Genomic DNA, 14,419 nt, shown 5'->3' with positions numbered 1-14,419 from the left:
TGACAAGCTGCATTGTATTTAGCGTGCCATATGATTGTATGTCATCATTGTTCACATCTGCATTTTTCTTTGCAATAAATCGTTTGGGTTTTTCAGGAATTGCTAAAGTTGACTAACTGGTGATGCTCTCCTTTTCTGAATTGTGACCACTACTGCAAATGGAAGTACTGTATACAGTGTTAACAAAGGGTCACTGATTCAGTCTTTTGATATAGTTGCTTAAGTCTTTAGAAGAAGGTATTTTTTGGTGAAGAACAAAACTACTTGCAAATTAAAGGCTTGTATTAGAAATCTGAAGCGTGGTTGCTTTCATTAGCTTCTCTTCTCAGTTTGTATTTTAAATCCAATCTGACAATGTAATTCTTTTTTGTCCCGGCGTGTATTTTTAGTCCAGTTCTTGTGTGGTTCTTCAAGTTGCAGCTATTGGCTGAAGACCCAGGAGCATGCTGGTGGGTCTGCCAGGAGATCGTGCCCAGCCTGGCAGCGGCTGGCTCTCTGGGGGAGCAGCGACATAGAGTTCGTGTACATCGCAGAACTCTGAGCGAGGCTGTTCGCCGCTCTGCTGTCTGGAAACACAAGTGACTTGGAAGGGTGGAAAAGTACTGCAGGTTTTTGTTTGCCGCAAGGAGAAAGGTTTTGTCCAAACGCGTAAGGAGGAACATAAACAGAGGCCCCTTCCTTTCAGAAATTGCTGCCAGTTCTACCTAGACCATGCAGTTTTTTTTTTTCCTCCCTTTTAAAAATCTGACATGCAATACAGCACAGGGAGCACGGAAGCCTGTCTTTTCTAAAACCTTCAGATGTCACAAGCCATCTGTTTCTGTTTATGCTCCTTTTAGTTAAATGTTTTCAGCGTTTGTTTGCTGCAGTATAATACCTGGCTGCAGGATTTGATCATGAGTCAGCTTTCCTTTGCTTGGAAGGTGAAAGAGCCTGTCAGTCAGCCAGAGACTTCATATTGAATTCTTCTCCACCCCGCCTCCAAATTGTCGAACTTGTTAGTTACGGCTGCTCTGTTGTATAACAACTTGTGGGTAAGATGTTTGTGTCAAAGTGCCAAACCTACAAGAACGTTTTGTGGAAAAACAGCTGAATCTTGCTGTGAACAAATATTAAATTTTAAAGGTTTTTTTAAAGGTAAATTTTAAAGTTTACAGTCCTCTTCTCAATGTCTTTTACTAATTGCATGCTTCTCTTAAGAATGCTTAGAAATTACAATTAATAATTCTGATGTTCAGCCTGTTGCTGTCAACCTCCACAGAGCCCTGTTTCCTAATTTAACTGTGGAGAATCCAGCGACTGGAACAAAAAAAATGAAAAACAAACCTTACCAAACACATGAGAGAAATGGCATGTTCTGGTTACAGAGGATAAAACGTTTTTCAAAATATAAACTTTAGTTTCAGATAATACTTGTGTGGTTTTTACAGTTCTTAGCTTTGCGGCATTCTGTACCGTGTCCATTGAGTAGTTTGGATTTGAGCTTTTAATGGGGAAATTGGATTTTCTGAATTTTGTTTAGGTGAGTATTTGGCAAATTTGAAAATGCCCTAAACCTTGGCCTCAATTGTATATGTTCGTGCAAACCTGTTATTTACATACCTGATTATTTTGTCGAGCTGTAGAATATTTTGAATAAATTTGAAATGAACAGTTATCCCACAGAAATAACTGCTCTGAAATAGAATGTTGTTTTCATTTTATATTTTCACTGCTTACTTTGTGCTGGTTAAGGTTTGTTGGGGTTGGTGCTTGTAATTCTTGTTGTAACACCCCGAATTCTAACATGCAGAGTTAACAAGTAAGTAGCATTTGTTGGCAAAACTGCCTGGATGTTGAGAGCAATGTTTCTATTGGATTAAAAGAGATGTATTCACAAGCCTGCTTGTTTACAATGTAATTGGGCCGCTTCATGTCACCAGAAGAAGAATATGGCACTGTGCCTACCTGGAAATTTCATCTGTTTGTGATGGAACTTGTTTTAATTTTTTTCATTAATGTGTACATTTTATTTTCATTGTGGTTTGAAATGCACTCATCAATGCCGATTCTCTCTAGTCCTGAAATGTGGAGCTGATTGTCACCAGTTTCAGCTCCAAATTACAGGTTTTAAACCCCTATAACAATCGATTGTCTCAAGACTGCCAGGACCTGAAAGAAACAAATAGTAAAGAAAAAACAGTTATATTCCCAGGGCTACATTCAGTGTAATGCAAATCCTAGCCATTCACACACAATACAGAAAAGGTTTTTAATGGAAGGCCATTTGTTTTACATTTATAATAGCATTAATTCAGTTCACAGCTGGCCTAAGCCCTGCTGGCTGGGTAATGCACATCTTCTTAAGTGCTTTATTCTCCAGACACCCCCTCCCCACCCCTCCAATAGTAGAATCTTCAGCCTCACATCTTTGTGTTTGTGTTGTGCCAGGTTTTACATGGTATCAGGATTATATGTTGTCTGTTGTACTGGACAATTGGCTGGAAGCGTTAAGGCTTACAAATGCCGAACATTGACCCCAACTCTCTCTCTCGCCCGGCTGTGAAATGTCAGAGAGTTTCCCATGGTTTCTTTTCCCTTGTAACCGAGTCGGACTTTTAACAGCCTTTGGGTGCCCAGAGAGACTGCTACCTTAACCCGGAGCGGGAGGTCAGATTGTTCTTATTTGGAGCTGCCTCTTTCATGACAGGCTGTCGCAAGCAGGAGAAAGCCGAGCTGGACCTCGGTCAACGTCTGGATTTCTTGATTTATCCAGCTGAGGTTATTATATTATTCCAGATCGCTGTAATTCAGTCAGCCAAATTTGAAATTTGTGTCAGATTCCTTTCTGCAAAGCAGATCGGGAGGCTTTAGAGTACAAAACTGTATTTTTCTTTGTATGCTGCTTCAAAACCTAGTTTATTGACATAACGAACAAGAAATCAGCACATGCTAAAAGCTGTTTCGGTTTGGAGACTTCAAGTACATACCTTTTTAAACGAAATAAGTTTCTTTGCCTTATAAGTTGCTCTGCTGTGGCTGATTTGCAATTTGAAACCTAAAGCTGCATCTACGCTGCTTGTGTGTTACTCGTGTGGTGTTCCTCACACATCTGGCTGCTTCTCCAGAGTGTATTCAGTTTTCTGCTGCCTACTGCGTAGATAAGAGATCCTCAGCTTCATCAGCATTTCTTTCTTTGTCATCAGCAGTTTAGTGCTGAGGAATACAATGGAATACAATACAGTGCCAAGGGAACTGTATAACCAAACTACATATTTAATAACTACACAAAATATTTTACTGTTTCATATTTTGTGTTCTTGGATGGGAGGGTCAGCACCCCTGTAAGCATTCTATAATTTTGTGGGAAGATGGGGTGGGCTAGTAGGTCATTGGGTCACTATTGGAACGGTATGACAAAAAAGTAAAATAAGTTCACTGTAAGGTTCATAAAACACTGGAAAGGGATGTGGAGCCTCTTGTTTCCTCAGCTGCTGATATGCTGCAAATGCTGCCAGTGTATATTGTAGTGTTGGCTGCAATGGGACAGGCAGACATCAGATATGCATAAAGCACATCACAAACGTGGCTAATGTAGGTTAGCCATAAGGTGTGGCAGTAAATCTCCAACACTTAAGTTTTATGCCAACGCCTAAGTTTTAAAACATACACACCAGATTACAGTAGGACTGTAATTCCAGTAATTATAGTGTCTTTGCCTTAAACAGAAAAATTACAAACCTATGGTAAAATTTAAACTGTGCACCCTCTTTTCAATGTCATCCATTTCCTTGCATGGCAAATATTATTCTTGGTTTGAACATGCAGATATAATTGATTGTATGGTCTGTGTTATTGCCAGTAGTACTTGTTAGTGTTTATGTATTCCAGGTATTATCCTTACTGCTCCTCATCAAAGGACATTATGAGATCTCTATGGATAAGGGATTATAACCCCTTTTTGTGACTTTTAAAAGGTTTAAAAGACACTTAAGAGTTGCATTGTAATCTACCACACATGCTTTTTCATGTTGATTCTTCTTTGAGTGGCAGCTATTGCAATTTTCCAGATGAAACAGAGAAATCTGTGAAGGCATATCCACAAACCTTCAATAGAAGATCTTATGAACAGCCTTGCTATTAACATTCTAGTAATGAACATCTGCTCAGGTGCAGATCAGTAAAAGCTGCACTAAACTTCAGCAATATTTCATCTCTATTCCCCAAAGCAATAAACTGAGGGATTTTAGCTAAGGGGCACCTGTCCACACTTAATTGCCACTACTCTTCTCAAAATAAAAATTCAAATGCTTTGAAGTTATTTCTTGGATTGAATTCAAGGTTTGCTATGGGTACTTAAAGCTATCAAACAAAGAGGCTTCTGCAGTTTGAAAGATGGTACATAACCTTAATAACTATTTGCAAGACAAGTTTTCTAGCACATAACGGTCTTTATTGTTTGATTAACTGTTTTAGAGAAAATGACGTGACTGTCCATTATAGGCACATCAGTTGCTGTTTGGTAATAATGTTCCTCTGTAAAAAGTGCTTTTTTAACAATTCATTTTAATATACTATATTCATCCCCAAGCAGCAATTTAATCAGTAATCAGTTAAACGTGCAACATATTACAAATAAAACTGGCAAAAAACATGGTATGACAACACTTTTAAGTAGAAAATAGAATAAAAATAGCAAAAGGTCCAAAAATGATTAGAATAACAGAGTGCATGTGCATTGTAAGGCTCTGTCTTGTACTACACAATAAAATAATAAGTCCATTAGATATGTATTAAATTACTTGTACATTTGCAGAGGGGGCTCTATCCAATAGCGATCATGTTGATAAAACTGTCTTGCATTCATTGTTTGTGAGCCTGATGGCCACTGGAACAAAGCTATTTTTTTTTCCTATTTGTCTTGCACTGTGGTCTTTGAAAAAGTGTTCCTTAAGGTAAAAGATCTAAAGACTGAGGAAGAGATGAGTCTTCATTGATGGCACAGGACTTCCTCAGGGTCTACTGGGAACAGAGCTGTGCCAGTGGTCTTAAAGGCACACCAATGACTAGAGAGCTGAGGTTCACAACATTCTGAAGGCGGTTGAGGTCTTTTTGTCATTTGAGCGATGTGAACCAATAGATAAAAGAAAAAAGGTTAAAATATTTTCAATAAAAGATCTATAAAATGTTGGAAGAATTATTTTTTGGTCTCCAAAGGAATATTTTCTGAAACTGTGTAAGCGTTGCTGGGATTTCTTCACAGTGCTATCAGTGGTAGAGGCAGTAGCCACATGAAGCAAAATTAAGCCAGTAGAAATGATCCAAAAACCATTTATAACCAATAACCAAAAAAAGGTTTCTGAAACAAGACTAAGTCAGGTGATTAGATATTTGTATTTATTGTGAGGGTTTTTCTGCACCTCAAGCTGGGATTTCAGTGCTCTTGTCTTCATTTTTATTTTTTCTGTGTTGGTGCTTTTTTAAACATATTAGTCCATTTGCAAGGTTAATATTTCAGATGAGGATATTCTGTACTTTTGTTTAATAACCCTACAGTCTAGTAATCAACTGAATATTTAGTTCATAATTGTCAATACTCAATTCACATCTTCATAGAAATGTGAATTACATTTCAGTGACACCTCCAATTCATAAATAAACTTTTTAATTTAGTGCTCTATAAACCTGGGGTAGTCAAATGTGATTAATACAGTGAATTATCAAAATAATTTCCATTTTAAAGCTCTGTTAAGCATATCAGTCATAATTGTTGGAGGTGTTAATAACGAAATGTGCCAATAAACCTCATCAAGCATTTCTGTGTATTTTAATAACTGAAAATAGACTGTGTTAAAATCATGAAAGACGGTTCTTAAATGTTGTATTAAAATATGGATTCTAATGGATTACCTGCCAGGCCATTATGTGTGAAATCTAATGCAGCAGCTGTTTCATGATAAAGCTGCATGTGGCTTCGAAAAAAAAGATAAAACTCATTTAACTGTGAAACCTTCTCCTTATCTTTTTAGATGGAAATCCTGAAAATGGGGAATTAGATCTGAATGGTATTGATGATGATGAAATTGATCGGGTGAGTCCACACCTCCAATGTCTGTGCATTACTTTAAATTGTATCTTTTCCGTAACGGTCTTTGCTGGGACCATTCATCTTTCCTTCATGATGGACCTTCCCAAATTGGATGCTTTTGGTAAACTGGAATTTTACAATAGCATGTTTGTCAGCTAATATTTTAAGGAGATATTTTTTTGAACTTTGAGAAAACTGTAGATGGGAGCTTAAGGTGAACCTGTTTCCTAGTTAATGAGAAGAGTTCAAAGATCATCTGTTTTTATTGTGTAATCAGTAGTGTTTTGTCCTCCTAGTATATCCTAAATGAAACAGAAGTAAAAATTAAGACGGAGCTTTGGACAAGGGAGAATTCTGACTACTTAAAAGAACAGAAAGGTGAGCTGTTGTAATCTAATCACTTATCATTCATTCTGGCCAGTGCTTTTTCATTAAAGAGAAAAAAATTGCTTCACAGAATCTAGTTAAAATCCGTTATCAGGGTTCTATACAGACTTTGGAAGGATTTATTAGTTTTTTTACTCCAGAAATCCAAAAGAATAATTTTTACAGATTTTCATTTCAGCAGTCAGATGTCAGTAGGCTCTCGCTCTCTGATGCCTGATGCAATGTTTGGACCATTTACTCTTGTGATAAATGATGCTAATTACAATTTAATTATGTATGTCTCTTTATATTTTCTTTTTAGAAAAGGAAGAAAGGATAGCAAAAGAGAAAGAGCTTGGGATCTATAAGGAACAAAAGGTAGCGATTCAAAGAATTGACCTCCTTTTTAAAAACCAATTTCATTCGTTAAATGCGAGATGTGGAGCTTTATATGACAGTTAACTATGACAGATGATCACAGGTCCTACTTTTTCTACTGAGCTGAAAAAATTGTTAACCCCCTAGGTTGTTCTGTATTCCTTTATACCTCAAATGTAATTAGATCTTCATGAATGTCTTGGTTAAAGATTCATGTAACCCAATTAAACATATAATGCAATGATATAATATGTATTTGGGTTATTTAATTAGTCGAATGACCGCACAGTACATACACTTGTGTGAATAAATATGTGCAGGTTCAGTAACTAGTGGCACCTCCTTGAGCAGAAATGACTTCCACTAGACATTTCCCAGGACTGTTTATCAGTGCCACGCATTGGCTTTTATGAATTTCGGTCCATTCTTCCTTGCAGAACTGCTTAAACTTTGTGACATTTGGGGATTTCCTTGCGTGAACAGCTTGCACGAGTGTGGCTGAGTCTGGACTTTGACCATCTGAAATGCACAATTCCTTTTTCATCAGCCATTCTGTTGTCTTACCCACGCGCCGTGACTGCCCGTCTTCTACACTTGAATGTTTGTGTTCATTGTCTTGCTGCATGATCCACTGCAAATGTAGCTAAAAGAAGCTCAGTGTTAGCCAGATGTCGGAGCATCTGTGGGAACAGATTCCTGAATGAACGTGCATGGTGTCGTTTTATCTTCTGATAGCCCAAGAGATCCTTGAAGAAACGGGAGCCCATCCGGGCCAGCACGGCTGGGGAGGCCATCGAGAAGATGCTGGAGCAGAAGAAGATCTCCAGCAAGATCAACTATGACGTCCTGAGAGACCTCAACAGCAAAGGGAGCGGCTCCAGCCCATCGAAGCGGCAGGAGGACAGTGGAGACAACGGTACCGGAGCCAAGAAAACCAGCAGCCACAGGAAAACCACAAGCACCAGCCGTGCCCTGGCCACCCCAGTGAGCAGCGTGGGGAAAAGGTACAGTCGCGGCACACGGCATGTGAGGAAGAGGAAGAGGCGCAGTGCGGGGAAGAGGGAAGAGGCGCAGTGCGGGGAAGAGGGAAGAGGCGCAGTGAGGGGAAGAGGGAAGAGGCGCGGTGAGGGGAAGAGGCGCGGTGAGGGGAAGAGGGAAGAGGCGCGGTGAGGGGAAGAGGGAAGAGGCGCGGTGAGGGGAAGAGGGAAGAGGCGCGGTGAGAGGGGAAGAGGGAAGAGGCGCGGTGAGGGGAAGAGGGAAGAGGCGCGGTGAGGGGAAGAGGGAAGAGGCGCGGTGAGAGGGGAAGAGGCGCGGTGAAGGGAAGAGGGAAGAGGCGCGGTGCGGGGAAGAGGGAAGAGGCGCGGTGAGGGGAAGAGGGAAGAGGCGCGGTGAGAGGGGAAGAGGGAAGAGGCGCGGTGAGGGGAAGAGGGAAGAGGCGCGGTGAGGGGAAGAGGGAAGAGGCGCAGTGAGAGGGGAAGAGGCGCGGTGAAGGGAAGAGGGAAGAGGCGCGGTGAAGGGAAGAGGGAAGAGGCGCGGTGCGGGGAAGAGGGAAGAGGCGCGGTGAAGGGAAGAGGGAAGAGGCGCGGTGAAGGGAAGAGGGAAGAGGCGCGGTGCGGGGAAGAGGGAAGAGGCGCGGTGCGGGGAAGAGGGAAGAGGCGCGGTGAGGGGAAGAGGGAAGAGGCGCGGTGAGGGGAAGAGGGAAGAGGCGCGGTGAGAGGGGAAGAGGGAAGAGGCGCGGTGAGGGGAAGAGGGAAGAGGCGCGGTGAGGGGAAGAGGGAAGAGGCGCGGTGCGGGGAAGAGGGAAGAGGTGCGGGGAAGAGGGAAGAGGCGCGGTGAGGGGAAGAGGGAAGAGGCGCGGTGAGGGGAAGAGGGAAGAGGTGCGGGGAAGAGGGAAGAGGCGCGGTGAGGGGAAGAGGGAAGAGGTGCGGGGAAGAGGGAAGAGGCGCGGTGAGGGGAAGAGGGAAGAGGCGCGGTGAAGGGAAGAGGGAAGAGGCGCGGTGAGGGGAAGAGGGAAGAGGCGCGGTGAGGGGAAGAGGGAAGAGGCGCGGTGAGGGGAAGAGGGAAGAGGTGCGGGGAAGAGGGAAGAGGCGCGGTGAGGGGAAGAGGGAAGAGGCGCGGTGAGGGGAAGAGGGAAGAGGCGCGGTGAGGGGAAGAGGGAAGAGGCGCGGTGAAGGGAAGAGGGAAGAGGCGCGGTGAAGGGAAGAGGGAAGAGGCGCGGTGCGGGGAAGAGGGAAGAGGCGCGGTGCGGGGAAGAGGGAAGAGGCGCGGTGAGGGGAAGAGGGAAGAGGCGCGGTGCGGGGAAGAGGGAAGAGGCGCGGTGCGGGGAAGAGGGAAGAGGCGCGGTGAGGGGAAGAGGGAAGAGGCGCGGTGAGGGGAAGAGGGAAGAGGCGCGGTGAGAGGGGAAGAGGCGCGGTGAGGGGAAGAGGCGCAGTGCGGGGAAGAGGCGCGGTGAGAGGGGAAGAGGCGCGGTGAGGGGAAGAGGCGCAGTGCGGGGAAGAGGGAAGAGGCGCAGTGCGGGGAAGAGGGAAGAGGCGCAGTGCGGGGAAGAGGGAAGAGGCGCAGTGCGGGGAAGAGGGAAGAGGCGCAGTGAGAGGGGAAGAGGGAAGAGGCGCAGTGAGAGGGGAAGAGGGAAGAGGCGCAGTGCGGGGAAGAGGGAAGAGGCGCTGTCGCGGCGCGCGGGGAATGGGTGCAGTGGGGCAGCATGGGGTGGTTTCCTTTTTGAAAGGTTTGTTCTCAGCAGTCGTCCCAGTGACAGTGCTTTTAGGCAGAACGATTGTGTTTTCGGTGTAGTAAGTGGCTTGTAAACTAACAGGATCTTTACTTTGCATTTGCTCTGTTGCTCTTTTTTTCCTGAAATGTTCCGATTAGCAGCTATGACTTTGTTAGGTATTTTGGTTGTTTTTTAAATTTGTCTGCATTTTTCAGTTAAAAGATTATGCAGTGCCAAACAATTTCAAATATATATTTTAACTTTTCACAACTGACAGAATGACTGAAGTCGAGTTTTTTCCTCTAGATACCACGCATCCTGTTATTTCAGTGTGCCATAGCTGGTTGTGCTGGTAGTGTTGCTCTTGAAAGGGAAATTAGATTTGGACTGGAGTGATTTTAAAAGGATTAATACTGCACAGGGCCACGTCAGCATACCCTTTTAAGCCAACGGATGATCTGAGCCAACCTACAATTTCTCCAAGTATTTCAACATTAACATAACAACGATGGTCCTGCACAGTTTAGTGATAGCTAATCACCCCGACATTTATCTCGTCAGCTTTTGAAGACCATAAAAATACATTAAATTAATCTGTGAGGATTTTTTTCAAATTTCTTATTGCTACCCACTACCTCTAGGTTTTTTCATTTTTGTTATTGCTTGGGTTCATGTTTCTGTTTGTCAGCATTTGTTAATCCTGTGCCTGGGCAAAGTCTGAAAAGCATAGCTGTCTATCTTGTGTTATCTAGTCTTACATATGGTTAGAATTTGTAGTCTAATTAATACTTCATTCCAGCTCTTAAAAGGTCCTTAGTGTGATTTTGACGAAGAACGAGCAGAAGAAATTCAAGATAGGATCAGAGGAGAGAAGAGATGTAATGCACCCATCAGGATTTGACACATGTCTTGTAGATTTCAAGAACCATAAGTGGGTTTGTGTTCTCATTTTATTTCTGCTTCACCCATCCTTGCAGACTCTTGCTGAAGTCATGAGCAATGCCAGAAACAAGCTGCTGTCCTCTAGCCTCTCTGTCACCAAACTCTTGTCACTGCAACCATGAAGTTGCACTAAATGACAGATGTTCTTTGGCCACCATGAAAGGATTGTTTTCTGCCCATGTTTACTCCTAACCGGTACACACGTTATAAATCGCAAAGGAGAATCTTTTCTTGAGACGACTACAGCATCCTTCCCTCCATGCACAACCAAGAGGTCATTGCTGTGTTCAGAGACATGCATTTGCCCATCTGTAACCCACTGGGGAAAGTTCTACAGCCAAGGAGATTTCAGAGTTAGCATGCATAAATTCACAGTGGGTATTTGGACATTATTTGCTTACAGGAAACTAAAGGTTCCAGAATGTATACGTATATAATGTGTCTTCTACTTAACCTGAAAGTTTGTGCCGACTCACACTGAGGTTATGAGGACGAAAGTGTCTGTGGGAAAACTTTTAACCTTCAATGTCACACAATCAGTTAACAAGCAGAGCCAGCGTTGCTGTCATGCTTTATGGGACAATTGTAATAAAGCCTACCAGCCCTTAGCTTAAGCAGTTTTAGAACTCTAGTTCAATGACAGTGACAAGTTCGTGAAAATATATATGAATGACAGGTCAGTGCTGTAACACGTCAGTCACAGTGCTCATCATACTTGTGTTTGAAAAGGCATAGAAGACTTGACATTCTGTCAGTTTGTGAGCTAAATGGATTGTGTGAGCTAAGCTCCTCATCTGATTTTACTATTACTAGTTTATAGATGATGGCAGTGTAAGAAAAGCAGAGTATTGATTTACTGGGTATATACAGTCTAAGTATATTTATATATTTTCTTAATAAAAGTTATTAGCTTTATGGTATTGGAACACACCTGTAAATGGGAAAATGTGAATGGAAAGGAAACAAAAAAGGACCACAGTGAAAAAACAAAAAAGGCATAAATAACAGAGTATCTTGTCTTAAGAAAAGTCGTGCATTTAATGAATGTAATGAAAGCAAGTAATTTAACTCTCAAACCAAAGGAGCAACTTTGTAGGAGTTTGCTTTGACTGGAATCCATCTGGTTTTAATTTGGTGTTCCCTTGTAAGACACAATTCAGATCAGAACATTATAGGCAACAACGTCTGTATGTAGACCTTGTAGAGCTGATTTAAAGTAGCTGCTTAGTGTATTAGGATTAAAAAAATAGTGTCTCCCTGTCACACATCAGATGAATATACTTAGTTACATTTCTGCACTTAACTCTGAACCTCTTTAAAATATTTTACTCTCTTTGCAAATTTAATTTCTGCCAGTCATGGTGTGAAAATCGTTGCTTTTTAGAGAACATCTCGGTTTTATTGCCTGAAAATGAAATTCATGAAATGGTTTAAAAATGTGCAGACTGTAAGATTGCTTTCGTTAAGTAAGTTTTGATATAGCTAGCACGAGTGCATCTGTTTAAAATGCATGAATCTTTTTAATGTAACCTGGTTGTTTTTGGAGGGTGAAGCCATGCTTTTTGCGTCGTTTTTATCCTTTTAGTTCTTTTCAGAGCACATTTATAACAATGAATCATTGATGCACAACCAAGGTTATTGAATCATTTATAACAGTACATGTGGGTCTTACTTTTACTGAATGAGAGCTGGACCCAGTGCTTTTTAAAGTTTTTACCGTGATGTTAAAAAGTGAAATCTTGCATTTTTGTTCTTTAGTTTCTGATAAAGGCTTTGTCATATTGAAACGTTGAAAGTTTTATTCGAATAATTTTAACAATGCTAGGTTTTTAAGTATGTTCTACTACTGTGAGCAACAGAGATTGTCCTTATTTAACTTTTATAACCTCTCACCCATGTTAGTATCTGAATGAAGCAATTCCTGTGATTCTGCATACAGTATGAGTGTCATTCCCGAATTATGTGCATAGTTCTCTTGCTTCAACCTGGATGGATTTTTTTCTTAGGCAGTGGCAGAAAGGTAGTGTATTGTTTTATAAACTAGGGCGATGCCAGGAGGAGAGAGGCCAGGCAAGTCGTAAAGCGATAACCTGACAGTAGATCCATTGTATCCAGTGTGTATCAACTGCCATGCTAGAGCTTTATATGATTACTGTGGTTTATCATGAAGGGCTGGGCCTCTCACAGCTAACAGAATCTCTTGCAGGATAACAGTGCTGTAGTATGAAGTGAGGGGCCCTCCTGCCTTTCCAATAAGCTGTTAAACAGAGGTCTTGTGTTCCTTCTTTTTAGCCAACATGTAAAAGCGCTTGTCCAGAAATAGCAAAGATAATTGCCCTCAGTTTTCTTCTGCTCGTTCCCCTTGAGCAATTTGCATTCTCCATCCCTTTTGAAAAAGTAATATAAATGTTTCCTAGGCAAAAATATTTACTTTTACTTATTTGAAGTGTAAATTAAAGTCGATTTTGGCATAAAGACAGATTTGGCAGTTCTCCTCTGTGTATCTTGGTTTCTTTTACTGTTGTGTACTTATCCACATTTATGTTTTAGTTTAGTCGGGATTATCTGAAGACAGATTGTTCTTTGATGTAGGGTGTAGTGCGTTGTTATTTGTTAAAGGCCAGGCAGTGAAGTGTGCTGTTGGCTGTTGTGAATAATGCTATGGTGCATTGTCTCTATGCATACAGGTGGCATGACTGCAGCAGAGTGATTTGTTTTGAATGGTACCCTCAGCTGTCATATATCAAGGCCTGCAATGTAACAGAGCCGTACTGCCTTTAAAAAGTTTACCAAAGGTGTCTGAAGCAACAGTTCTTCAGATGGGCTGAGGTATTCAGTAGATTCCCTGAGCACAGCCTGCCATTGAGATGTTTTGCTAAATGGTATGGTGGGGTAGGTTTGTCTTTTTGTCACTGTGACCTTGGATCAGTGTGTTTTTTTTTTGGGGGGGGGAATGGGGTTGGTTTCAAATGGGGTTAGCCTCCTAATTTAAAAATATCCTTTTGACTGCTTATTTGTCCACCTCTGTGCTAGGCAGTTTCGGGTTATTAGCTAGATAATCCAACAGAAAACCCAGCTGTCAAAGCTTCCGAACATACGTGCATTATTGAAGTTCACCCTGCTTTCTAGTACTGCTAAACTGCTAGTGGGTAATATCTGTTTCTTGTGTTGATTGTGCTTTTTTTACAGCACACTATATTTGTTCTTCAAATCTTGTAATCTTGCCTACAGTGGTAATTGCATTGTTGTTCCGTGTACAGCGGTTTCTCTTCTAGCTGGTCTTTAAAACTCTGCGTACCTGCTGATTCAGAACCTAACTGTGGATTTGTGCTTTTCCGAGCCAGAAAACAAGGAGGGCAGAAAGTGTAGCATGGGTGATACATGCAGTTGGAAACTTTAGCTCAGGGGAGTCTGGCTGATAAGGCTGTTGCTTGGAGAGCAGTCCTTCTGTCTACTGCCTGAGGAGAACAGCAGCGAAAGAGGGAGATCTCGGCGTCCCTGAAGGTCCTTTGTTTTCCCCAGTGATTTATCGCTGCAGCGTGGCCAGTCTGTCTGCCTGCTGATGGGAACAGTGCACCCCCACGTCCTGGGCCTGATCCATCCCGTGGGCAGCTCAGTCTCTGTCGAGACCCTGACTGTGTAGGCACCTGGAGCTGCACGGGGCAATCGGTGCGGCTCTGTGGAGCAGTAAATCGACTGAGGACTTGATTTAAATTGGTAAATATTATCAAGGAATGTTTGTAGTTAGATGAATTCAGAGATTTTACATCTTTTGCTTCATATTGTTGGACAAGTTGAAAAACGTTGAACGTTGAAAAACAAGCAACGTTGTAAAAACAGGTGCTTTTTCACCCCCAATTAGTTGAATACTGCATGGCATTGTGCTGTTTCACATGGTTCCTCTTTTGATGTAGGTTTCTAAATTTATGAGTGAATTCCTAGTGTAATATCGCATA

General features: G+C 42.1%; 1 protein-coding gene across 1 annotated transcript in view; it reads left to right on the top strand.

The window, feature by feature from the left end:
- brf1b (BRF1 general transcription factor IIIB subunit b) overlaps positions 1 to 14,419 on the top strand; it is a 74,046-nt gene that overhangs the window by 44,870 nt on the left and 14,757 nt on the right. The window contains exons 13-16 of the mRNA XM_088647881.1: positions 6,009 to 6,070; positions 6,364 to 6,445; positions 6,756 to 6,811; positions 7,547 to 7,815. Coding sequence (XP_088504007.1) covers positions 6,009 to 6,070; positions 6,364 to 6,445; positions 6,756 to 6,811; positions 7,547 to 7,815 — 469 coding nt within the window. The remainder of the gene's footprint in view (positions 1 to 6,008; positions 6,071 to 6,363; positions 6,446 to 6,755; positions 6,812 to 7,546; positions 7,816 to 14,419) is intronic.

The sequence above is a fragment of the Lepisosteus platostomus genome, chromosome 10 (assembly GCF_059453375.1).
Source record: "Lepisosteus platostomus isolate fLepPlt1 chromosome 10, fLepPlt1.hap1, whole genome shotgun sequence".
Taxonomy (NCBI): domain Eukaryota; kingdom Metazoa; phylum Chordata; class Actinopteri; order Semionotiformes; family Lepisosteidae; genus Lepisosteus; species Lepisosteus platostomus.
The sequence above is the reverse complement of the archived record's forward strand: the minus strand, read 5'-3'. Positions and strand labels throughout refer to the sequence as shown.